The following is a 25,998-nucleotide window of genomic DNA, read 5'->3' as shown; positions in this document are numbered from 1 at the left end:
CGAAAATTGGGACCTATTTGAACACAAAACCAAAATTAGGACTTATTTAAAAAAACTCGACGAAAATTGGGACAAAAAACTATTTTAACCATGTAAGTTTGTCAGGGTCCAATTAATTTAAAACATATAACATTATATTTTATATATAAATAAATTAAATGGTTTAGTTTAACAACTAATTTTAAATTCGAATCAAATTGACTGTTTGAGAAAATAAACGTATTAAAAATATTGAGAAAATTAATTATTTTCTAAAATATTTTGAACATATTAATGATACCTGTAAGTTGTCTGTTTTTTTTAACATAAATACTTGACATTCTCGTAATAAACAAATATTTGATTTTATAATATTAATATTAAAGGAAATTTTGCGTTTCTATCTACACATATTAGTTCTATAATTCTCTTCTCAATTTCATCAAAGTTATACTCTGTTTAATTTATAAGTTTAATTTTCATACACCTATATGATAAAATATTTTTTATCAACCGGCTAAACATAAACTCATCTCAGAGTAATTACAATAAAATATTTAATTTTCATATGAATACATCAATTACATTATATTGATTGGGCCAGCTACCAAGAAATAGGTGGTGATGAAGAGTTTTTTTGGTGGTGCAGAAAGAAAACATCCCAACCCAACATGGGTTATCCGTTAGAATTAAACGACGTACCGTTTTAGGGTTTAGATTGCTTCGGTCTTTTTTCACTCTTTCACTAGAGTTTCAACTCTTCCGAACAAGATTTCGCTCCCTCACTTTGAAATTTCTACATTTAGAGAAAGATACTAAGCTTTGTTGTTCTTCCTCATTCAATTACATCCAAGTACTGGTTTTGAAGATGGAAGAACACGAGAATGGTGCCAACGCTGGCGAAGAGGAACCGATGATAGGCCCGGGCCCGGCCCCTCGGGCTCGGCCCAAGCGACCCCTTCAGTTCGAGCAGGCCTACCTCAACGCTTTACCCTCCGCCAACATGTCAGTTTCCGCGCCAATATCGTAGTTTCTGAATTAGGGTTTCTTCAATCGAGAAATTGCGCAACTCCTAAAGTGAAAATCTCGTGAATGCTATGGATTCCTTCAGTTTCTTATTGTTGTTTTCGATGCAGGTACGAGAAAAGTTATATGCACCGTGACGTGGTTACGCATGTCGCTGTCTCAGCTGCGGATTTTTTCATCACTGGAAGTTCCGATGGTATTCCTAATTTGAATTTATGATTAATTTTTAGTGTTTTGCTAGTTGTAAGTAGCGTACTGAAAATTTGAAGCTACTCATTTGAATAGAGTGATCCTATTAGTTGTAACCTTACCGCTACTTTTGTCCCTGTGTTTTTTTTTTTTTGTAAAATCATCGGTGCCGTGTAACTGTGGAAGCATCGGTACAGGGGCAACGTTATACTTATGATAGCATATAAGTCTTATTTGAATTAGCTTAATCTTTGGAATAGTTTATATATCTGGAATGACATTGTGGGTACTTCTTGTTGTCAGGGCATTTGAAGTTTTGGAAGAAAAAGCCTATTGGTATTGAGTTTGCCAAACACTTCAGATCTCATCTTGGTCCAATTGAAGGTCTAGCTGTAAGTTTGTTAACCTCACGTGACACTTTTGCTATAAATTTTATATAATCTGTTAAATTAATGTATTCTGGCCTGACTTCTCTGATATATTATATTACTAAACTGTATAGTATGATTTTGCTAGGCATAGAAAGTATTATTGCGATTATTTTCTTGCTGTATTATGTATTTATATTTTCAGAGTCTCGTTATGCTTGTCATCAACCATGACTTATTTCAGCTATGCAGGTTAGTCTTGATGGTCTGCTCTGCTGCACAATATCAGATGACCGCTCTGTAAAAATATATGATGTTGTCAACTATGACATGATGGTCATGATTCGTTTGCCATATACTCCTGGTGCTGTTGAATGGGTTTACAAACAAGGGGATGTCAAAGCGAGGCTTGCTATTAGTGATAGGAACTCATCTTTTGTGCACATATATGATGCACGAGCTGGTTCAAATGATCCCATTGTCTCCAAAGAGGTTCCAATTCTAAACTAACTTTAATGTAACTTATTCTTTCGAAAAGAATTACAATTCTTTTGGTGATGTTTTGCATAATTTAATTGCATATCTGTCTCATTTCCCTCCTTTGTTCAGATACATATGTGTCCTATCAAAGTTATGAAGTACAACGCAGTGTATGATTCCGTACTTTCAGCAGATGCGAAGGGGATAATTGAATACTGGAGTCCTGTAACACTTCAATTTCCAGAGGATGAGTATGTGCTTACTTTTTTCTTATTGTAATTCTGCCTGTCCATTTTTATAAATGAATATCATCATATTAAAACCTGGGAATTAAGAAGCTGCATTTTAACTTATTTTCAATGAATTATTATAAACACCAGCTGTAATAGCCAATAACATGATTAAGATTTTGTCACAAACTATTAATGGATTTAGGCATCCTTAAAAAATGCTACTGCATATTCAATAAGATCATTTAGTTTCAAAATTTCCACCATAAGATGAAATCTTGTCGGGCAATAACATTTGCTATTCTGTTCATAGGTGGCATTTTTTCTTAACTTCTGGCTAATGGTTTATATCCTCCCCTGTTGGCACCATTGTCGACCACTTAGAGCCAATGATCTAAGGCTTTTTAATTTGTCAACCATTAAGTTGCTTACAAGCCTAACCTATACAAAATGAATCAGTATTGTAATCAGAAATCCCATGGAAGTGCCAATATTTCAAACATTTTGTGATTGTATTAGTATTTGCTATTTATTATTCTACTATATAGGGAAAAACAGTTCTGGAAATTCTCAATTACACAAGTTTTGATGTTGGAATTTGTTCAGTTACTTATGCTCTTTAATGGTTTCCTCGGGTTGTTGTTGTAGGGTCAATTTTAAACTGAAAAGTGACACTGACCTCTTTGAAATTGCAAAATGCAAGACTTCTGTTTCGGCTATTGAGGTACTTCAATTATATGATCATATTTCTGAACTCATAGTTGATAATTCAACATTATGTTATTTGGGTGGTTTTTGAAAGCTAGATATCTGGTGTTTAACTTTGATGGTTTTATTGAGCACATTGCACCTTTTTTAGGTAAGTCCAGATGGTAAACAATTTTCCATTACATCACCTGATAGAAGGATACGTGTGTTTTGGTTCAGAACCGGGAAATTAAGGCGAGTTTATGATGAATCTTTAGAGGTAACAGTTTTATCATAATTTCTCCCTTTCTTTTGTCATTTGTAGACATAATAATATGGCAAATGAATTGCTTTATAAAGGTTGCTCAAGATCTCCAAAGAAGTGATGCTCCATTATATCGGTTGGAAGCTATTGATTTTGGTCGAAGAATGGCTGTTGAGAAGGAAATAGAAAAAACAGAAAGTGCACCACTTCCAAATGCAGTCTTTGATGAAAGTTCCAATTTTCTTATATATGCAACCTTGCTTGGGATAAAAGTAAGATGGTACTACCTTTCTATTTTATTACTTTTGCTTCATTGTTCACTGATACATGAGGTGGCTAGATGGTACTCCTTTTCTCTTATTTGTTTACATCTTCCATATGTTGTAGATTGTTAATCTGCACACCAATAAAGTTAGTCGAATACTTGGAAAGGTGGAGAATAATGATAGGTTCTTAAGAATAGCTTTATATCAAGGTGATCGGAGTAGCAAAAGAGTAAGAAAGATTCCTTCAGCAGCTGCAAATGTTAATGAGAGTAAGGAGCCTTTGACAGATCCCACTCTCTTGTGTTGTGCCTTTAAAAAGCACAGAATCTATTTATTCAGGTAAGAATGTACACTCTACTGATCATTTTACTCTGTTATGAAATCCAAAGTCATATAGTTTTGTTATTTGATAATATCATACAGATATTTGGTTGGTAGTATTTTTTACCTTGGTACATATTTTTAAAGAATGTCACCGTTAGTAGTATCTCATGCAAATGAAAGTCCCGTTATCTAAGTTGTGAAATCTATCATGTATCAGTCGAAGAGAGCCGGAGGAGCCTGAAGATGCAACTAAAGGAAGGGATGTGTTCAATGAAAAACCTCCTGCTGATGAACTTTTGGCAGTTTCAGACATTGGAAAGTCAGTTACAACATCACTTCCTGAGAATGTGGTGAGTTATCTTTGTTTGCCTTTAAAAAGTAGGTTGAGAATTGAAACTGATATTCCAAAAGCTTACCTTTCTTATGTTATTGAAGGGGTTCGGATCTTCAAGTCTTAATGTTAATGGAATGATTAATTCCTATTCCTAAATTTTTCTATTGCCCTGTACTATAATTGTTGGTGTCTTGAATCGCTCTTAATATAGGATCATAGATAGGTTTCTATAATAGACTACTACAAGTGATCTTTCTTACTTTACTATTATTGTCTTCTTTAAAAGTCATATGATGGTGTAACTCCTTCCATATTGTGGAGTAACTCCTTCTCAAATTCTCTTCTGACTGCTTGATCCTTACATCTTAGTTGGTTTTCTTATATATTTTTCTTTTACAATCACAGGGTTTTCTTATATATTCTTCTTTTTGCAGATTCTACACACCACAATGGGTGATATTCACATGAAATTATACCCTGAGGAATGTCCAAAAACTGTGGAGAATTTCACAACACACTGCCGAAATGGCTACTATGACAATCTTATTTTTCATAGGGTCATCAAAGGCTTCATGATTCAAACAGGAGATCCTCTGGGAGATGGCACTGGTGGGCAATCTATTTGGGGGAGAGAATTTGAGGATGAATTTCATAAAAGGTAATTATGTTTGTTTTTAAACATACTATCATATGCAAGAAATATCATCGCAATTTCAGACTCCAAGCTGATGATTATTTGGGGGTTATGTAGCATGGACTAGGAGACAAACACAACACGCTCACAGGGATATGACTACATTAAAAATTGTAGGACATAGGGTCACGGTATACACATACAGATATACTGTATGTATTGTTAGAATTATTACCTATACCTATTGTATCATTAACCCTATGTGTAGGGTGTTGAGTGTGGGAAACTACCTACTGCCATATCTACTGTTGCATGTAATCATGCCTAGTATCTTAGAGTAGTCTTTTCATATCTTTTCATATGTACGTGCTTGCTTCACTACAAATAGAAGAGGAAGAGAGTGGTACTGTGGTCCACTACTCATATTTTAAAGTCTCAGTCTCAAGTTGGTATCAGAGCGGGTCGATCCCGCTCTGGTTTCTGTCTCAGCTGGTCCGTCACCGCTGTCCGCGGTTGATCGCCGTTAGTCACCGCCGCTGTCCGCGGCTGTCTAAGTTCGGTTAACCTCGTTTCTGAACTACCCAACACTGTCAAACAACTTCTCGCCACTGTCTGCGTCCTCCGCCGCTGTCCGCCACCGTCCGCCGCCGTCCACCGACGCAGTTCCGTCCGGAAACCACCGGATCTGAACCGCCTCTCCGCGCGACAGCCAACCCCGCCGGTGTCGCAGGCAGCGCCGTCGCCACGCGCCTCCACGCGCGTCTTCTCTGTTCGCTGCAGGCAGGCGCGTGCCGCTCACGCGCCGCCTTCCCGTCGCCAGTTCGTCGTCGCGCCACCTCCGTCGCCGTCGCCGGAGCCTCCTCTATCCGTTTTGACCATCAAATCTCTGTTCCGGTGAAGTTCAGTAGCACCTCTTGTGGAAATCGTCCCTTTCGAAGTCGAAAATTGTCACTGTTTCACTGTTTTCGTCACTGTTTTACTGTTTCCGAGATCCTTTCTCTTTATCATGGCCACTGGAGGAACTGGGAGTGCTATTTCATTCTCTGGAAGCCCCTGCATTACGTCCGAGAAACTAAATGGCCAAAATTACTTATCTTGGTCCGCTGCCGTCGAGATGTGGTTTCTCGGTCAAGGACACCACGAACACCTTGAGAAAGATGGCAGCCACGTACCGTCTGAAAAAGCTGAACAGTGGAAACAAGCGGATTTCCAACTATGTGCTCTATTGTGGCAATCGGTGGAACCACGACTTTTGATGTCCCTACGGGCCTTCAAAACTTGCCACTCGTTTTGGAAGCGAACTCAGAATATCTATGCAAATGATATTCAACGCCTCTATGATTCGGCGAACAAGTTGGCATCTATGAAAAAGACTAACCATGATATGATGTCATTCATGAATGACGCTCAAGCTGCTGTGGAAGAACTTCAAATGTTCTTGGAAGTCGACTCTCTAGATGAAATGAAGAAAAAGCTTGACAAGTACTATATGGTAATGATCCTCCGCGCTATACACCCAGACTTTAATCATATCCGAGATCAGCTTTTGACCTCTCATGAGGTTCCTTCCATGGAAACTTTGATCTCCCGCATGATACGTGTTCCAACTCTTCAAACTCCAGAAACTCTTGCTGTAATGGAACCATCTGTCATGGTTGCCACCCGAGGAAGAGGAGGTCGTGGAACTAGAGGGGGTGGACGTGGAGGTCGTGGGCGTCCTCAGTGTACGTATTGTAAAAGGATGGGTCATACCCAAGAAAACTGCTACACTTTACATGGATTTCCTGCCAAAACAGCCAATGTCTCCCAGGCAGAGACTACTGACTCCAAGTTCACTGAGGACGAGTATCAAGAGTACCTACGCCTCAAATCCAACAGCTTGGCACAGTCATCTCAAGCTCCAAGTACATCAACTGTTTGCATCTCTCAATCCATGGAAGGTCACAATTCATGGGTAATTGACTCTGGTGCTTCTGATCACATTTCTGGTAATACCTCCTTGTTCTCAACCATTTCATTCCAAGAAAAATCTCATTTTATAACCCTCGCAAATGGTTCTAAAACATCCTCAAAGGGAGTCGGTCAAGCCATCTTATCTCCGTCCTTAAATCTAAAATCTGTCCTTTTTGTCCCTAATTGTCCTTTCAATTTAATTTCCTTAAGTCAGTTAACCAAAACATTGAATTGCTCTGTAACCTTTTGTCAGTTAACCGATTGGAGAAGGATATGAAGCGGGCGGATTATACCATTTTGGATCTCGTCCACGTGTGTCCTGTGTTGCAGCCCCCAATCCTAAAATGTTACATGATCGGCTTGGTCACCCTCACCTGTCCAAGTTAAAGAAAATGTTTCCTGAACTTAGTCGTCTCCAGACTTTAGAATGTGAGTCATGTCAACTAGGAAAACATGTTAGATCTACCTTTCCTAAAAGATCTCAATCAAAGTGTACTTCTAGTTTTTCTGTCATCCATTCCGATATCTGGGGACCTAGTCGTGTCTCATCTTTTGGCTTTAGGTATTTTGTTACTTTCATTGATGAATATTCGAGATGTACTTGGGTTTATCTTATGAAAGATCGTTCTGAATTATTATCCCTCTTCACATCCTTTTTGAATGAAATCAAGAATCAATTTGGTCAAGTAATTAAAATCTTAAGAAGTGACAATGCCAAATAGTATTTTTCGTCTGCTCTTTCTAATGTTTTGAGTTCCCATGGTATCCTGCACCAGTCTACTTGTCCTCATACGCCACAACAAAATGGTATAGCAGAAAGAAAAAATTGACACTTAGTTGAAACTGCTCGTACCCTTTTGCTTAGTGCCAACGTTCCTGTCCATCATTGGGGAGATGCCATCTTAACTGCAGGTTTTCTTATTAATCGGATGCCATCTTCCTCTCTCAATCATAAGGTCCCTTTCTCCATTCTGTTTCCAGACAATCCTCTCTTTCACACTTCTCCTAGAGTTTTTGGTTGTGTATGTTTTGTTCATGACATGTCTCCCGGGTTAGACAAGCTTTCTGCTCGCTCTCTCAAATGTGTTTTCTTGGGCTATTCACGACTTCAAAAAGGGTATCGATGTTACTCTCCTGAAACCAAGAAATATTACATGTCTGCCAATGTTACATTTTTTGAACAGACCCCTTACTTCTCTCCATCTGTTCAAGATGTCCATGTCATCCAGCAGGTCCTTCCTATTCCCGTGGTTGAGTACAATATTTCCAATGTCCCTGTCCCTCCAAGTCTCGACCAAAGTCCTCCTGAGCCATCATCTCCACCTATTGACTCTCTCCAACACAGGACGCCGACGAATAGTCCAGTTGTTCAAGAACATGGTGAATCCCCTACTTCAGATTCTTCTCCCTCGTCTCTTGATCCCACGACTCCTGATGAAGGTGATTCAGGTTGGCCCATTGCTCTCAGAAAAGGTACTCGTTCCTCTCGAAATCCACATCCCATTTATAATTTTCTTAGCTATCACCGATTATCGCCTTCCTATTGTTCACTTTTATCCTCAGTGTCTTCTGTTGTTATTCCCAAAAATGTGAATGAAGCACTTGATCATCCTGGATGGCGACAAGCCATGATTGCAGAGATGCAGGCTCTTGAAAGCAATCATACTTGGGAGCTCGTGCCCCTCCCTTTGGGTAAGAAGGCTGTTGGTTGTCGATGGGTGTATGCAATTAAAGTTGGCCCTGATGGTCAGGTTGATCGACTCAAAGCCCGATTGGTTGCAAAAGGGTACACTCAGGTTTATGGCCTTGACTATTGTGACACCTTCTCTCCCGTGGCCAAGATGACTACTATTCGTCTCTTCTTTGCAATGGCAGCAATTCGTCACTGGCCTCTTCATCAATTGGATATCAAAAATGCCTTCCTTCATGGTGATCTTGAGGAGGAAGTTTACATGGAGCAACCTCCTGGGTTTGTTGCTCAGGGGGAGTCTGGTATGGTATGCAAATTGCATCGATCTTTATATGGCCTCAAACAATCACCACGAGCTTGGTTTGGAAAATTCAGCTCCATTGTTCAGAAATTTGGGTTAAGACGCAGTGAGGCAGATCACTCAGTCTTTTACAAACATACCTCTCCTGGGAAATGTGTCTACCTAATAGTATATGTTGATGATATTGTTATTACAGGAAATGATACTACTGGAATATCTCAACTGAAGGAGCACCTGTGTAAACATTTTCAAACCAAGGATCTCGGAAGCCTCAAATACTTCTTGGGCATTGAAGTAGCTCAGTCAAAAGATGGAGTTGTAATCTCTCAAAGGAAATATGCTCTTGATATATTACAAGAAACAGGTATGATTGACTGCAGACCAGTAGAGAGTCCTATGGACCCGAATCAGAAGTTAACAACAGTAGAAGGCGAATTATTCTCCGATCCAGAGAGATATAGGAGGCTCGTTGGAAAGTTAATTTATCTCACTATTACGAGGCCTGATCTATCTTTCGCAGTTGGAATTGTTAGCCAGTTTATGCAGACTCCATGTCTTGGACATTGGAATGCCATCATCCGTATTTTAAGGTACCTCAAGAAGGCTCCAGGACAAGGTTTGCTATATGAAGATAAAGGCAATGTTCAAATCTCTGGGTACTGTGATGCTGATTGGGCAGGCTCTCCTGTTGACAGACGCTCTACTACGGGATATTGTGTCCTCCTTGGAGGAAATGTTATCTCTTGGAAAAGTAAGAAGCAAAATGTAGTGGCTCGATCCACCGCTGAAGCTGAATATCGGGCAATGGCGTCTCTCACGTGTGAACTCATATGGGTAAAGCAATTTCTTCGAGAGCTTAACTTCTGTGAAATTCAGACCATGAAGATGTATTGTGACAACCAGGCTGCTCTCCACATTGCATCAAATCCAGTGTTTCATGAGAGAACTAAACACATAGAAATTGACTGCCACTTTGTCCGAGAAAAATTGATGACTAAGGAAATTTGTACTGAGTTCGTTGGGTCAAATGACCAACTTGCAGATGTGTTGACCAAGTCATTAAGGGGACCTCGGATTGAGTTCATTTGTTCCAAGCTTGGTTCATACAATTTGTATGCTCCAGCTTGAGGGGGAGTGTTAGAATTATTACCTATACCTATTGTATCATTAACCCTATGTGTAGGGTGTTGAGTGTGGGAAACTACCTACTGCCATATCTACTGTTGCATGTAATCATGCCTAGTATCTTAGAGTAGTCTTTTCATATCTTTTCATATGTACGTGCTTGCTTCACTACAAATAGAAGAGGAAGAGAGTGGTACTGTGGTCCACTACTCATATTTTAAAGTCTCAGTCTCAAGTTGTATGATCAAATATCACAATAAGATGTTTACAGTCATATATGATAATTAGTCTCAACGAAAGTACTAAGACATCTTATTTGATAATTAAAAAATTTGAAGGAATTTGAGAAACCATTGTTGTAAAGAAAAATCCAGAAAAAGTATCAACCTCCTAAACTACCGTGGGGAAGAACCAATACCGTACTTCTAAAGAGTCATACAAAGAATTACATAAATATCAAATTCCTAAGAATTATAAAATTCATCTTTAACCAGCATGAAAATTTAATCATTTTAAGCAGATCAACTCAAAAGCAAAACATTAATCAAAATTGAATCGGAAAAGGAAAATATTAATCAAATTTATATCATAAGAGATATTACAGAAACATGGGGACATTTCTTGACGAAGAACGTGCAGTGGTTCAACAATAGGAAACGGTGGCTAGTTGGATGGTTTGATGGCGGTTGGTTCATTAATATAATGTTTGCATATGTAAAGAAGATAACATAGTAAGATAGCTTAGGTGGTTCAGAGGCAGATAGTGACTGGTTCAATGTGTGATAGTTTGATGGCAGAGGGTAGCTGGTTGGATAGAATTGTGTGTTTTGGAAAAGAAAAAAAAAAGCAAATTTCACACGTCTGGGAGTGGGCTGGCTGAGTCCACTTTATTGGACCACATTGGGCATGTGGACACAGTTTCAAAAGTGCTTCTTAGTTTGGGGAATATGCTAATGGCAAGTGGAAACTTCCTGGGGTATGATTTTTATTCAGATGGAATTTGAGTAATAATTTATTTATTTTTTTCTCATACAGTTTGAGGCATGATAGACCGTTCACAGTTTCAATGGCAAATGCTGGCCCAAATACAAATGGCTCTCAGTTCTTTATCACCACAGTGGCTACTCCATGGTTGGACAACAAGCACACTGTATTTGGTAGAGTTGCAAAGGGAATGGATGTTGTACAGGTAAATTGCCTTCTATTTTTGCTTAACCATTTAGGAGATTCATGTTATTCAAAATCACTCGGCAAATACTTTCCATATTTGTAGTCTGGGCATTTTGAAATCAGTCCTCAATTTCCTTTTCCCTAATATGGAAATTTTGATAAATGTTGCTCTTAAGGTTTGTTCTATGTTAAAATATGTTTTGGGTCATGTTGATTAAAGTCCATTTGAGAACTTTTAATGTTGGCAGGCCATAGAGAAAGTGAAAACAGACAAGACAGACAAGCCGTATCAAGATGTTAAAATTCTAAACGTCACTGTGCCGAAGTCTTGAAGGTCTTTGATCTTTTTGGCTCGTGCAGTCATCAGTCATACATTTACCGGTGGTACTTGGCCGAAGAAGTTTGAAATAGATGTCTTGAAGCTTCTTCCTTTAGCTTCATAGGTTTCCTACGAACAGTATGGGTTCATGCTTACACTTCCGTTACAGGTTCCATCTTCTTTTATGTGACTAATGGCTTGAGCTTACTGATGCTGTCTTCTGTCCTCTGCTCTGCCATTATAATGTGCTTTGCACGTCAAAGGAATTAGGTCTGCCAATATCACTTGACATGTAATTTTTAACCTTATTAAAACAGTTTTTAAGTGTGGTATAAATTGTTTTACCCTTTGTTATTTCCAGGCTAATAATTTAACTCACGTAAAACATGGACACCTCTGTTCCCATCCATCTTAATTTGACCTGCAATTTATTAAAGCAGTCTGCAGCAATCCTGGGGCTCTGGCGTACCTGTGTATCTAAAACCTGTAATAACAAGCCAGTGTTTAGACAAGGTGCAACGCTGTAATTGTTGTTTGTGACATCTTAGTGTTATCGGTTATGCTGCGTGCATTATTAGTGTTAAGAATTTAAGTTATGAAAGCACAAAAGCTTGGTGATATTTGAATAGAAAATGTCTAAGTAGTAGAACAATGCTATCGATCTTTTAAAGAGGTTATGTTTTTCTAGTTAATGAAATTATCATTTTGTTGAAGATGAAAAAAACATGTATACAAAAGAAAATTTAGTATATATATTATGCGCTAAAATTATCTTTGATGACTAGAGACAAGTTGAACCAAAATTAAGAGTTCAATTTAGGTTGAATGTTTTTTAAATGAATCCATAGCCTAAAACTATTTTTGATGCCTAAATAAAATCCTTAAATGTTTAAAATACCAATACCAATAACATCAACATCAGTATTAAAAAAAATAAACTTCCTAAGTGATATGCGTTGAGAGCCATAAAATGACACTAAATGTTTAGCTTTACAAAAATTATAGCTTTTAGGGAGTAAATGCTATACACTTACGGTTCGAAATAGTAGTACTCCGGATCGCCAAGATATTCTCCCTTCTCTCTTTGTTTTACAATTTGAAGTTGAGATATTCTGCCCTCTCAATTGAAACTTACTTTTAAAATGGTCAATTTTAATTTTATTTTCGAATGATGATACATTCAATTCAAGTTGATTTTAGTTTTAAACAATAATATTAAAACTAAAAAGCAGATAGTGATTAGGCCCTAAAGGAATCAACTAATATAAATACGCGTATGGTAATGGTTAAACAGTGACCTATGATAATGAAAATGGCAACAATAAAAAAGGTTTATTACTTCTCAAATACTGACAACTACATATACAAAAATATAATACCACTGGAAGATCTTAAACAAACTTTTTATCTGGTAATGCGATGTATAGAACAGGAACTATGACAGATAACAGAAATTCCGGATAAAGCAAACTTAAAACATTTCCAGGAAAAGAGTAAAATAAATCTTCATAAAAAAAACATTCTATCAAAAGATTTCATACCAACTTCAAAATTTAATTTCGTAAGCAGAGTTATTTTAAATTTTAATTAACGAAGATATACATCCTTTTTCCTTTCCTCAGGGACTCGAGGAAAATGAAGTTAAAAACGCAATTATAATTTGTAACCATACTACAACAATTTCTAGGCAACTTCTTTTGAGAAGAATGATACCTAAGTGCGAATAGTTAAATGTGAAAAAACATGGTTACAGGGGAATTATAGAAAGCATCATTTCATTGGTTAATGAAAAGAATAAATAATTGATCATTATATCACCAAGATTGATTAACAAAAGGAACTAGTACGAGGCCGATGGACAACTCATACTTAAATTCTACCCTGCTGCTAATCTATTTCAATAGGTAATTCAAATGATTAAATTTGGTAATCAACATAAGCAAGAACATAATTACGAGTACCCATTGAAAAACACGATTTTAAGGTGTAAACAAGTGATTTTACCTCAGATATTCCTTAGTATTCTAACTTCAGATTTTCCTTAGATGATAGAAAACATAGTCAAAATTGATTATATTTTCAGGTTCTTGTCGCTTTTAAAAGTTTAAATAAACATACTTATGAGTTCCTTTTTCTAAATAACATCAAGTTATTTTCATATGAAGAAACAAGATAATGTTCAACTTAATAACCGATCAAACAAATTAAATCCAAACGTTACTAAATTATATCAGACAGTTTGATAACATTACATTGTCTCCAATGTGAAAAGGCAAATCTCAAAAACCTAAAACAATATGTAACTCGAGTAACAAAACCTTGGGATTGAGCTAAAATACTAAATGGAACAGCAAATGTAAGACATAAAAACACCTCAGACCTTTTAGTCAAACAAACTGAAACCCATATCCTGCGAATCAAAGAAAGTAAAAACACATTTATCAGAAGAGAACTATAATTTATCAAACAAACGAAATTAGAGACACAAGTTTAAAACTTACATCATCGGACTCCTCCTTCTCTTCCACTTTCTTCTCTTCCTTTGCTTCAGCGGCAGGTGCGGCACCACCGCCACCGGCAGCTGGCGCAGCAGCAACAGCCACCGCACCACCACCGCCAGACACAGCAGACATCTTTTCCCTTCCGCTGGCGAGTAGCTCGTTGAAGTCTTTGCCCTTAACTTCAGTCAAGAGCAATTTAATCAACTCATCATCAGCTTCAGCTCCAACTAAAACATTGGAAAGAATATTCATAGTCAGTATTGCACAACTATATAGGAATCACCAAACATTAAACAAAATATTGCATTCTCATAGTCATTCCCTGGTTAATTCCAAAAACCAAATCACACTAAACTTCAAATTAGTAAAAAAAAAAAAATCTCAACGTTCTAATCTTCAATACAAATAATGTGACATTGCATCTCATAGTATGATTTCAGTATTCTGATAACTAATTCTACAAACCAAACAACACTAACCTTAAGATTGAAAAAGAAAAACCCTTTAGCAACATTCTAGTATTGAATACAGAAATTTGTGACATTGCAAATCCACATCATAAATCTAGCGACCAAGAGTAAAAATTACTGGATTCAACCATCGCAGAAAACAATCCCAATAACAACAATTAAAAGTAATAATATTGATAAAAAACCACTGTGGTAGATGAAAATAAAGCATAAAACAACTACGGCGAGTGAAAAATGATAAAAGATAGTGTAAAAGTAAAAAGGAATGAAAAATTGGGACTGAGAAAAATACCTGCACCAAGGATGTGTTTGATATCACTTGCAGAAGGGTCTGGGTTCCCTCCCAACACTGCAAGCAAATATGCACCCACAACCTTCATATCTGAATTCAAAATCACAAAACACATTACATTTGTTAGTAACACAGATCAACAACATAGCACAACACAACACGTGCAAAATTATATTGGGTGCGAGAGAGGGAAAACCCACTTTCTGAATTACGTGATTTCGCTTCTGAGCTTGGGGTTAGGGTTTGAGCAGAGCGAGAGGCGCAGAAGTGAAGAGCGGAAACCTAATATATAACTAGGGTTTTCACTTCTTGCGGTTCCATCTTTCTTATTTCCAGTAATGCCCCTATTAACAATTAAGTAAAAAGATTCTTAAAAAAAAAAAAAAAGATAAAACATAATTCTACATTCTACATTATTCTATAAAAATAAGATTTAGTATTGTTCTCTGTAAATTTTAATTTTTTTATTCTTTAGATATTTCTTTCTCTTTTTTATGCTACATACATATGTTTGAAGTCCTATAAAACTAGTGATTCTTTTCTTTTTGTAACAGATTTTTGCTTTCATTTCTCAAGAAACGAACTAAAATTTTGTATACTATCTCTGTAATATTCGTGGTAGGAGGTGTAATCTAAACGTCTCATGCTTAAAAAATAAATAAATTCTAAAACATTTTTTTCTCATCTACAAAACTTCACGTACCAAAGATATTAATTTTAAATTTTAAAGAATTAAAATTAGAGAAATGAAAATTTAAAATATCAAAATTCTATAAAAGTTAAAATCAATTACATTATTTTTAAGGAATAAAAAAAATGCAACAACCAAGAGTAAAATTCGATAGTAACTATAAATATAACTAAATATATTATTTTAATTATTTAGTTTAAGTTTAAATTAGAATGTCGACAAGGCGGGTAGGATATGAATATGGATAGTAGTTTTTCTGTATTCTATCTACTAGATAAATATGTGTTCTGTATCCCGTAGAATATCTGTTATGCGGGTACCCGCATAATTTTTTAATATATACGGATGGATACTGCGGGTATTTACAAAAAAATAAAAATAAATATTTGACAACATATTTTAATCGTAAATTCAAATAAAATACAATATATAACATTCATAAATTTTAAACAGAGTCCAAATAACCTATTTAAATAGTGTTGAATGACAGTTTACAAATAAATGAATTTTTTTAAACTAATTAATAAAAAAATAACTCATTCAAAATCAATATATTAATATTTTAATCATATTTTTTATTTATTTTTAATTTAAAGTAGAGTATAGATATTATGATACTCGTCGTCTTGTCAACCTGCGGGTATTAAAAATACTTATACACATTTTTCGGGTACCTATTTACAATATTCATTTTCTATCCCGTTACGAGTTTCACCCATAAATACCTGTGAGTACGGATTTTTTTGACATCCTTAGTTTCAACAAATAATTATTTATATTATAATCCCATGTTTTATATTTCTTTACGATTAACTTTGTAAAGTAAGTTTCTATTTTTATTTTATTTGAAATAAACATAAAATACTGATAAAATGGTTTGTTTAATAAATTTAGTATTTGCAAATGCGATTTTGATTCAAACAACACTAACATCATATATAGAGTGATTGAATGATACATAACTAGTATTTTAGACTTAGTAATGCACACGACGGGACTTATTTTAGAAAATTAAAATTCTAAAATAAAATATATGTCTAAATATACAATTATGTTGTAATTAAAAGTTTTTTTAAAATATTGTAAACATATAAATTATATTTTATATTTATAATAAATAATTTATATTTTGAGATAATACTATTTTAAATATTAATAATTTATTTTGAAAATATTATAATTTTATTTTAATTAAATATAAAAAACGATAGAAAATAAAGATAAGAAAAATAAATAAACAACCTTATATGAGTATTAAAAAAACTAAATAAAATCCCACAATACATAATTAGCTAAATTATATATAAGATTATATTTTGAAAATATGATAAAAGAAGAAATATTTTTCTATTCAATAGTTTGGTAAATTTATATATCATTCCTTGTATTATGGACTTCCCTGTAATTACGAGGTTAATAAATCATATAAGCAGGTTGTCAGACTTTTCCATGATTTTTACATCATTACTTAATTAAAAAAATATTATATTAATGTGTATCATATATATATATATATATATATATATATATATAAAATTTTCTATCAAAATTATAACAAAAAGTTATATAATTTGAAAGGATAACTAAATAAAAGTTAGAACTTAAGTTAACAGTACTTAAAGCATGCCTCTACATAAGAGTAATTTAAAAATAATTCTTATAATTACTTTAAAAGATGTGTAAGTTGTAGTCATTATTTGTGTACAATAAATATTTATTTAACTTTGTATTTTGATATGAAAAGTTTGATGTGAATTTAAAATGCAAACTTATAGAATTTCAAGTGTTATATAATTACCATATGAAATAGTATGAAATATTAATTTAAAGTGTTATATAATTATAATATAAAATAGTATAAAATATTATGAGTATTTGAGAATTTTAAAAATTATGAAATATAAATAGATATGTTATATAGAGAAACTTGTGATTCTATTTATTCATATACTCTTTATATATATATATATATATATATATATATATATATATATATATATATATATATATATATATATATATATATATATATATATATATATATATATATATATATATATGATGTAACAGAGTATAAAATATAAAATATTTTCTAATTTTAAAATTAAAAAATATTTTAAAAACAAAAATACTTTATAAAAACTAATTTAAATAAAAAATATTAAATAAATATTTTCAATAATTGATTATATAATAAATTCTTTATTTTCTAAAAAAGCATTAAATATTTGTTTTAATGTAAATGATGAACAATCGAGAAGATACAAAATGCAAAAATCAAAATTTACATTTGAGTTATCGTCAATGTTTGGTGGAGATTATTAATTTGTTAAAGCAATCTAAACCGCATTCATGTGAAGTATTATTTATTGAATCAGTTAAATAAAATTAAGGTACGCTCTTCCTCTTTTATTGCATTTTATAAAATAATCGATCAACAATAACATACAAACAAATAAAAAATGTCATAAATTTTGACGCCATAAAACATGATACGAGGATTTAAAAAAAAATGTCGCATCACTCACCATTTTATACACGTTATAAAATAACATTTAAAAAAAATAATGATAGTTAAAAATGATGTAATTTTTGCAAAACCAAATCCAATGACACATAAAACTGTTATTATTCATGTAGTTTTTTTTAAATAAAATAAATAATTATATAACTTTTTTGTATTTTAACAATCTTATTATTTGATATTTTTTATTTTTTATTTACACAATATTTTTAGTTAAAACATAAAATTGCTTTATAAAAAACTTTTGAAATGTAATTCTCATTATATCAAATACTTTCTTTCATTATTTATTTACAGACCATGGGTTCATGATCTGTCTTTCCCTCTTTGGATGATTCTGTCAACAACTCAAACAAGAAACAATTTAAGAAAGGTAATTGGACCTTGGAGAAGCCCATTCCACATGTGATTGTTCATCCGTTGTTAATAATAATAGATTATGACCATTTTTAGAATATTTGAATATCTTGTATAAGACAACATTTAAGAAATAATGATATTTTGTAGAAAATGTCTAGAGAACGAGACCATCTTTCTGCACAACACAACATAAAAAGCAAAGAGAACCTTTCAAGAGTGTAATGAATTCTTTGACCTTATTTTTATTTTCATATTATTTTGTAATTTGTTATCTTTTGTAATATGCATATAGAAGTAATTAAAATGACGAGATAAAGTAAGAACTTAATAGATATTTTACATGTTTCCTTTGATAACTTGACAACTTTCTTTCAAATATAAACACAAGTTTTGCACATAACATTGTTCCGTATGATTTAAGAAATTAAATATCTTCAACTCCAGTAAAGAGTATTAAAGGTTTACTCAACCATCATTTATAACTTTAAAATAATTTTAAGATACCTTCAATACATATATTATATATAAAGAGATGTCATGTGCTAATATCATTCTTTTATACACTTTTTTTTTCTTTCTAATTTTATCCTTAAGTAAAATTAAAATAGTTATATTTTCACTTTTTTTAATGACTATTAATTTAATTATTTTATCATTTTATTCTTTTAAATTTATATTTATTTAAATTTAATTCCTTTTTTTTTAATTAAAACAATTATCTATAACAATATATAAAGATGATTTCCTTATTTGTGTCCACATTTTAAAATACCAATTTTATCCTTTAAAATAAAATTATTTATTAAATTTTTGAAAATTGACCATTACTTTTACAAATATTTTATAAAACGGTCTATCTGTACTTTTTCTCTTCTTTTTTATTTATCAACGGTTAATTTTTTTATTTTTTTGATATATTTCATTTTATTTTTAATAAATATTTTTTTTTTATATATTATCACCTACTAATATAATATCACACATTAAAAAATGCATACACAGATAACGCATGTGTTTATGCTAGTCTACGATAAAAAAAACTACACATTTGACATGTATTTTCACTAGTATTTAATAATATTAATTAATATTCAAATAAACAAATTTTCTATGAATTAGATTTTAAGATATCTAAACTAAATTTATCATATTCAATCAATTAAATTCAATTGTATGCAAATATATCAAATTATCACTTAAGAAAAAGAAAAAAATGCATGCTTTTTTTTTTTAAGAAAAAAAACTCAGCTCATTGTTTTATCATTTGAAGATATAAAATTTTTGTATCTTAATTAACTTAGACCAGCAAAAACATGATGCATAATAATTAATATAAAATATACCATTTGTTTTATTCAAATATAAAGGATTTGTAGATTGCAAATGCAATATCTAAACCATTTGAACCAATTCAATTCATCTGTTTTACATTCATAGGTTGGTCGAATTGATCCAACTAATTAACACTCCTAGCAAACACAACAATGGTCAAATCCAATATTTTATCAGTCGATCTCTGTAAATGCAGAATACAGACTTAAAATCCCAAACTCTTGGTTGATTTATCACTTGGAATATTAGAAAAGTTGAAACTTTAAGTATTGGGAGGACAAACAAAACATGGTGCAATCCTCATGCCGGTGCAATCTTCACATCAAGAGTCAATTTTTGGTAGTTGATTCTCCAATGGACTAATCCTTATTTTTTCTGCTATCTATGCCCTGCTTTAAGAACTGCAACCTATTTCTGCATAAATTTTACATTACCAGAAATCAAGGACAAGAAAATAAAACAATTAACGAAAGAAGGGCATTAACAAATACCAAGACCACTGCACAACTGCGAAGCCCTGAATCCACTAATCAGACTACTGCTATAGTTTCATAAGGATATTTACACGGTAAGGGCAGGTCAAAATCATTTAATAATCCAGTAACCGTACTTGACAGCAAAAATTTGATGAAAAGATATTTAAAAATTGATATTGTAATTCATGCACACCGGTATTCTGGACCATCCAAACTGCACACCTGGATAGCCTAGAACACCGGTTCACTTGAATTACAGATAAAATGACAAAGGCTTTTCATGTATGGACACAAGATAAAAATATTGGCAATCAAGTGACGTGTCACAAAAACACAATTATGGATTATAAACCTTACTTGGAATCAGTAAGGCGGCCATGTAGGCTCCATCTTTGGCGGAAACCTTCAATGCCCTCAACTCCACTAGCAAGAATTAGGCGCCTATACATATGAAACCAAGGTACATAAGATTTCTACAGATTGAAAATTCTAAACATCACATTCACACACCCAAATGTCACACGATATCCAATACACAAATATTATCAAAAGTTTGAGTGTCAAAGTGAGGAAATAAGGTCAACCAATAGAAGTATATAAGGTCAACCAATAGAAGTATATAAGGTCAACCAATAGAAGTATATAAGGTCAACCAATAGATGTATATAAGGCAATCCAAGAGCCCTTATGAATTTAGTTTCTAGTTATTAGAGCCTAAAGAGAGTTTATATTATGCAAATTCACTACCAACTTCAATAAAATAAATTATGTACTTTAGTCCCAGATTTTGATTTATTTTTTAAATAGATATTAGAAGTTCAAATAAGAACAAATATTCTTCTCTACCATCATAAATTTTGGGATAAGTACAGTAATATCTTTAAAAGAGTAAGATACAGCAGCACCTTCCTTAAAATAAATGTTAGTTATAAAAGATAATCATGCCTACAGAAGCTGGAGTTTCCGTAGTTTGAAATCTTGGGAAAAATCATTCTTCAACGATTTATTAAAAGCTTGCTTTATGCTCCTTTAGGATATATTAAATCAAAGAAACATTCTAGACAATAAACCACATTATAGGACTACTTGAACATACCTCTCCAATGATGTAACTTCTGCCTCAAGCTGAGAGGCCCTCCCCTTGGCTTCATCTAGAGGCATTGATAAACCCAACTTCAATTCACTATCTTGAAGTCGCTTCCGTATCTCCTTATCCTGTGGTTTATTTATTTTTTTTCCCAAAAAAAAAAGTAAAGGTGAAGATAATCTAACAAACTGAATTGTCACATATTAAAGATCATTCAAAGAAGATTACATATGATTTAGTGGTAAAATGGAAGAGATGGAGTAAGGAGGAAGAGAAATAAACGGATATTCATAAATGATATATGATAACAATGGTCTCACCCTTCGTTCAGCACATTCCTTATATAAAGCAATTTGGTCTTGACAAAACGGTTCAATGTCATTGATTTGCAAGCCTGAAAAAGCTCATAAAACGTTCAGATAAAAAAAGGCTGGAATAGACAAACATCTAATATTAAAAACAATGATCTCGTTAACATATTGCACTATTGCTGAACCTTGTTGAAGTTAATCCTTTAACTTCTCCAATCTGGTCATACAAAAATAGTGTAACCACTCTTTTTACAAGTAAAGTCGGAAAAATCAAGTGACTCATGTCCCTACATAACCCTAATCCTAATTACAAACAAAGCAAAATAACTGCTTAATGCATGTCATTGCATCTACTTAGAATTATCAAATGAAAATAAACACGTAGATCCAAGGGCTTATTTTTCTTAAAAGTAAATCTTATGATACAATTTCCAGAATACAATATGTTACTATAATTAAACTAGAAAAAAAAACAAGTATATAAATAAATTAGTCTTATTTTCTTTTTGCGCCGTTAATTTCCTTACTTTTTATACACATTAATTATCAGGATTTTAGACGTTCTTCCTTCTCTATACAACTGTATTAGAATTCAGACAGAAGAATTCACTACATTTATTCACTTAAAGGAAAGGTTTATATATACATACTATACCGCAAGAAGAAAAACAGAAATACAACTAAAAACTATATAAAAAACAAACTAACAACCCAAAACAAATACCAAAGATGCCTAATAAATTGTTCCCTGATTTTATGCAAGCAAAGGAATTAAGGGAAAGAACAGTTGCACCTGCTTAATGAAAACGAGACTTACAGAGAAATAGATTCCTGAGAAGTCCATCACACAAATCAACACCTTGGAGTACATAGGAGGCTATTTCCGGTGGGACTACAGGCGATGGAGGACCAGTCATTAAATCATCACCAACCAAAATTGTTTCATCCATCGTTGGCTGCGAATCAACTGAACCCCACACACAAGTTTATCAGCATTATTCATCTTCCAAACATTTGAAACTTTTCATTTTTTATTTCAAGTTTTTTATTGTAAGGAATGTGATCTAAAGCAAAACAATTTAACATGCCAGTAAAGACAATATAGTCAGTATGCAAGAGATGACGTACCATCCATGGTTGCTTTATGGTAATCCTTCCGCAAAGAAACCACAACAATTCTGTTTTTTTCTGTTCTTTTTCTTTTCTATAGCAGCTCACAAGACACGACAGCTGAAACAAAAATAAGCACGAATTACAATATAATAGTATAGTTCGTATTGCTATTGGTTGGCTAGTGGTGATCGGTGAGCTAAGGCTGTACAAGGGAACGGTTGATGGGTTTCCTGTGGCCTTCACGATTGTTTTCCTTCGTAAGTGTGCCTATCTTTTTAAATTTAATTCACAAGCTAATGGAGGTGAATGCAGGAATAAGTGGTGAGTGAAAAAGAAAGAAACAAACCAAGTAATGTGATTAATTTTTTTTTTTAAATATACCAAACTACTTGGCAAGTATTTCACCCTTACGGACTTTGTTTCAACATTTCTACAAACACCTTATGGGCACATATAACTTCTAATGATAATGACACAAAATTCTTAAGTGAGAAAAGTGAAATCGGAGCACGCACCGGAATCGGAGGAGAAGGCGATGCCACCGGCGAGTTGCAATCGCAGAAGAAGTTTGATGGCTGGCATCAGCACAAGTCTTCCTGAATTGGGCTGGTGGAGGTCTGGAGAAGGGTTGAGCAGTAACACAGATCAACAACATAGCACAACACAACACGTGCAAAATTAGATTGGGTGCGAGAGAGGGAAAACCCACTTTCTGAATTACGTGATTTCGCTTCTGAGCTTGGGATTAGGGTTTGAGCAGAGCGAGAGGCGCAGAAGTGAAGAGCGGAAACCTAATATATAACTAGGGTTTTCACTTCTTGCGGTTCCATCTTTCTTATTTCCAGTAATGCCCCTATTAACAATTAAGTAAAAAGATTCTTAAAAAAAAAAAAAAAGATAAAACATAATTCTACATTCTACATTATTATATAAAAATAAGATTTAGTATTGTTCTCTGTAAATTTTAATTTTTTTATTCTTTAGATATTTCTTTCTCTTTTTTATGCTACATACATATGTTTGAAGTCCTATAAAACTAGTGATTCTTTTCTTTTTGTAACAGATTTTTGCTTTCATTTCTCAAGAAACGAACTAAAATTTTGTATACTATCTCTATAATATTCGTGGTAGGAGGTGTAATCTAAACGTCTCATGCTTAAAAAATAAATAAATTCTAAAACATTTTTTTCTCATCTACAAAACTTCACGTACCAAAGATATTAATTTTAAATTTTAAAGAATTAAAATTAGAGAAATGAAAATTTAAAATATCAAAATTCTATAAAAGTTAAAATCAATTACATTATTTTTAAGGAATAAAAAAAATGCAACAACCAAAAGTAAAATTCGTCAATAGTAACTATAAATATAACTAAATATATTATTTTAATTATTTAGTTTAAGTTTAAATTAGGATGTGGACAAGGCGGGTAGGATATGGGTATGGGTAGTAGTTTTTCTGTACTCTATCCACTGGATAAATATGTGTTCTGTATCTCGTACCCATATCCGTTGGATATTCGTTATGCGAGTACCCGCATAATTTTTTAATATACACGGACGAATACTGCGGGTATTTACAAAAAAATAAAAATAAATATTTGACAACATAGTTTAATCGTAAATTCAAATAAAATACAATATATAACATTCATAAATTTTAAACAGAGTCCAATAACCTATTTAAATAGTGTTGAATGACAGTTTACAAATAAATGAATTTTTTAAACTAATTGATAAAAAAAGTAACTCATTCAAAATCAATATATTAATATTTTAATCATATGTTTTTATTTATTTTTAATTTAAAGTAGAGTATAGATATTATGATACTCATCGTCTCGTCAACTTGCGGATATTAAAAATACTTATACCAGTTTTTCAGGTACCTATTTACAATATTCATTTTCTACCCCGTTACGAGTTTCACCCATAAATATCCGTGAATACGGATTTTTTTGACATCCTTAATTTCAACAAATAATTATTTATATTATAATCCCATGTTTTATATTTCTTTACGATAAACTTTGTAAAGTAAGTTTCTATTTTTATTTTATTTGAAATAAACATAAAATACTGATAAAATGGTTTGTTTAATAAATTTAGTATTTGCAAATGCGATTCTGATTCAAACAACACTAACATCATATATAGAGTGATTGAATGATACATAACTAGTATTTTAGACTTAGTAATGCACACGACGGGACTTATTTTAGAAAATTAAAATTCTAAAATAAAATATATGTCTAAATATACAATTATGTTGTAATTAAAAGTTTTTTTAAAATATTGTAAACATATAAATTATATTTTATATTTATAATAAATAATTTATATTTTGAGATAATACTATTTTAAATATTAATAATTTATTTTGAAAATATTATAATTTTATTTTAATTAAATATAAAAAACGATAGAAAATAAAGATAAGAAAAATAAATAAACGACCTTATATGAGTATTAAAAAAACTAAATAAAATCCCACAATACATAATTAGCTAAATTATATATAAGATTATATTTTGAAAATATGATAAAAGAAGAAATATTTTTCTATTCAATAGTTTGGTAAATTTATATATCATTCCTTGTATTATGAACTTCCCTGTAATTACGAGGTTAATAAATCATATAAGCAGGTTGTCAGGCTTTTCCATGATTTTTACATCATTACTTAATTAAAAAAAATTATATTAAATCAAATATTATATTAATGTGTATCATATATATATATATATATATATATATATATATATATATATATATAATTTTTTCTATCAAAATTATAACAAAAAGTTATATAATTTGGAAGGATAACTAAATAAAAGTTAGAACTTAAGTTAACAGTACTTAAAGCATGCCTCTACATAAGAGTAATTTAAAAATAATTCTTATAATTACTTTAAAAGATGTGTAAGTTGTAATCATTATTTGTGTACAATAAACATTTATTTAACTGTATTTTGATATGAAAAGTTTGATGTGAACTTAAAATGCAAACTTATGAAAATTTAAGTGTTACATAATTATCATATGAAATAGTATGAAATATTAATTTCAAGTGTTATATAATTAATGAAATATTATGAGTATTGAGAATTTTAGAAGTTATGAAATATAAATAAATATGTTGTATAGAAAAATTTGTGATTCTATTTTATTTATATACTCTATATATATATATATATATATATATATATATATATATATATATATATATATATATATATATATATATATATACTAGTGTAAACACAGGCGCTATCGCGCCTGTGTGTACACATTTTTTTGAATTATATTAATAATTGATGATGTTGTAATGTTATTAAGTTAATAAATAAAATAAAAGTATATTTATAAAAAATAAAATAAAATGTACGGAGAAAATAAGAGAAAAATAACTGTTGATGAATAGTAAGAGAAAAAAAGAAAAAGGAGATAAGTAAATAATTTTATAAAAACTTATACAAATAACCATTAATTTTTAAAAAT

The 25,998-nt window shown here is 32.1% G+C and overlaps 4 protein-coding genes across 7 annotated transcripts; 2 read left to right on the top strand and 2 right to left on the bottom strand.

The window, feature by feature from the left end:
* The first annotated feature begins 706 nt into the window (after nucleotides 1-706).
* CYP71 (cyclophilin71) lies at nucleotides 707-11,749 on the top strand. Of its 3 annotated transcripts, XR_003604937.2 has the most exons (14): nucleotides 707-984; nucleotides 1,116-1,201; nucleotides 1,498-1,586; nucleotides 1,815-2,054; nucleotides 2,172-2,293; nucleotides 2,921-2,996; nucleotides 3,132-3,239; nucleotides 3,320-3,496; nucleotides 3,612-3,829; nucleotides 4,032-4,164; nucleotides 4,583-4,806; nucleotides 10,887-11,040; nucleotides 11,270-11,610; nucleotides 11,702-11,749. XR_003604937.2 is itself a non-coding variant. In XM_028073909.2 (13 exons), exons 1-13 carry the CDS (start codon nucleotides 848-850, stop codon nucleotides 11,351-11,353), a joined length of 1,848 nt encoding a protein of 615 aa, XP_027929710.2. In that variant the 5' UTR covers nucleotides 707-847; the 3' UTR covers nucleotides 11,354-11,694. The 3 variants fall into 3 exon arrangements, 2 of the variants coding, with proteins under 2 accessions (XP_027929710.2, XP_027929711.1); XM_028073909.2 differs by lacking the exon at nucleotides 11,702-11,749 and having other exon boundaries at nucleotides 11,270-11,694; XM_028073910.2 differs by lacking the exon at nucleotides 11,702-11,749 and having other exon boundaries at nucleotides 742-984; nucleotides 1,807-2,054; nucleotides 11,270-11,694.
* On the top strand, nucleotides 4,813-7,383 carry LOC146886520 (uncharacterized). The gene has a single exon (XM_085673261.1). The coding sequence runs from the start codon at nucleotides 5,789-5,791 to the stop codon at nucleotides 7,010-7,012; it is 1,224 nt and encodes a 407-aa protein (XP_085529387.1). The 5' UTR covers nucleotides 4,813-5,788; the 3' UTR covers nucleotides 7,013-7,383.
* A 1,795-nt stretch (nucleotides 11,750-13,544) lies between the features above and the next one.
* Nucleotides 13,545-23,304, bottom strand: LOC114183481 (large ribosomal subunit protein P2B-like). 2 transcript variants are annotated; one of them, XM_085673262.1, is made up of 4 exons: nucleotides 23,207-23,304; nucleotides 14,604-14,693; nucleotides 13,842-14,068; nucleotides 13,545-13,750 (listed from the first exon to the last, which is right to left on the bottom strand). In XM_085673262.1, exons 2-4 carry the CDS (start codon nucleotides 14,689-14,691, stop codon nucleotides 13,724-13,726), a joined length of 342 nt encoding a protein of 113 aa, XP_085529388.1. In that variant the 5' UTR covers nucleotides 14,692-14,693; nucleotides 23,207-23,304; the 3' UTR covers nucleotides 13,545-13,723. The 2 variants fall into 2 exon arrangements, with proteins under 2 accessions (XP_085529388.1, XP_027926311.1); XM_028070510.2 differs by lacking the exon at nucleotides 23,207-23,304 and adding an exon at nucleotides 14,804-14,941.
* On the bottom strand, nucleotides 19,548-23,347 carry LOC114183770 (uncharacterized). The gene is made up of 8 exons (XM_028070898.2): nucleotides 23,207-23,347; nucleotides 23,013-23,114; nucleotides 22,513-22,614; nucleotides 22,202-22,351; nucleotides 21,394-21,467; nucleotides 21,083-21,201; nucleotides 20,344-20,427; nucleotides 19,548-19,924 (listed from the first exon to the last, which is right to left on the bottom strand). Exons 3-8 carry the CDS (start codon nucleotides 22,517-22,519, stop codon nucleotides 19,870-19,872), a joined length of 489 nt encoding a protein of 162 aa, XP_027926699.2. The 5' UTR covers nucleotides 22,520-22,614; nucleotides 23,013-23,114; nucleotides 23,207-23,347; the 3' UTR covers nucleotides 19,548-19,869.
* Nucleotides 23,348-25,998: the final 2,651 nt, after the last annotated feature.

This window comes from Vigna unguiculata, chromosome 5 (genome assembly GCF_037176805.1).
Source record: "Vigna unguiculata cultivar grain cowpea cultivar isolate G323 ecotype 2 chromosome 5, ASM3717680v1, whole genome shotgun sequence".
Taxonomy (NCBI): Eukaryota; Viridiplantae; Streptophyta; class Magnoliopsida; order Fabales; family Fabaceae; genus Vigna; species Vigna unguiculata.
Note: the sequence above shows the minus strand (reverse complement) of the source record. Positions and strands in the feature narration are given on the sequence as shown.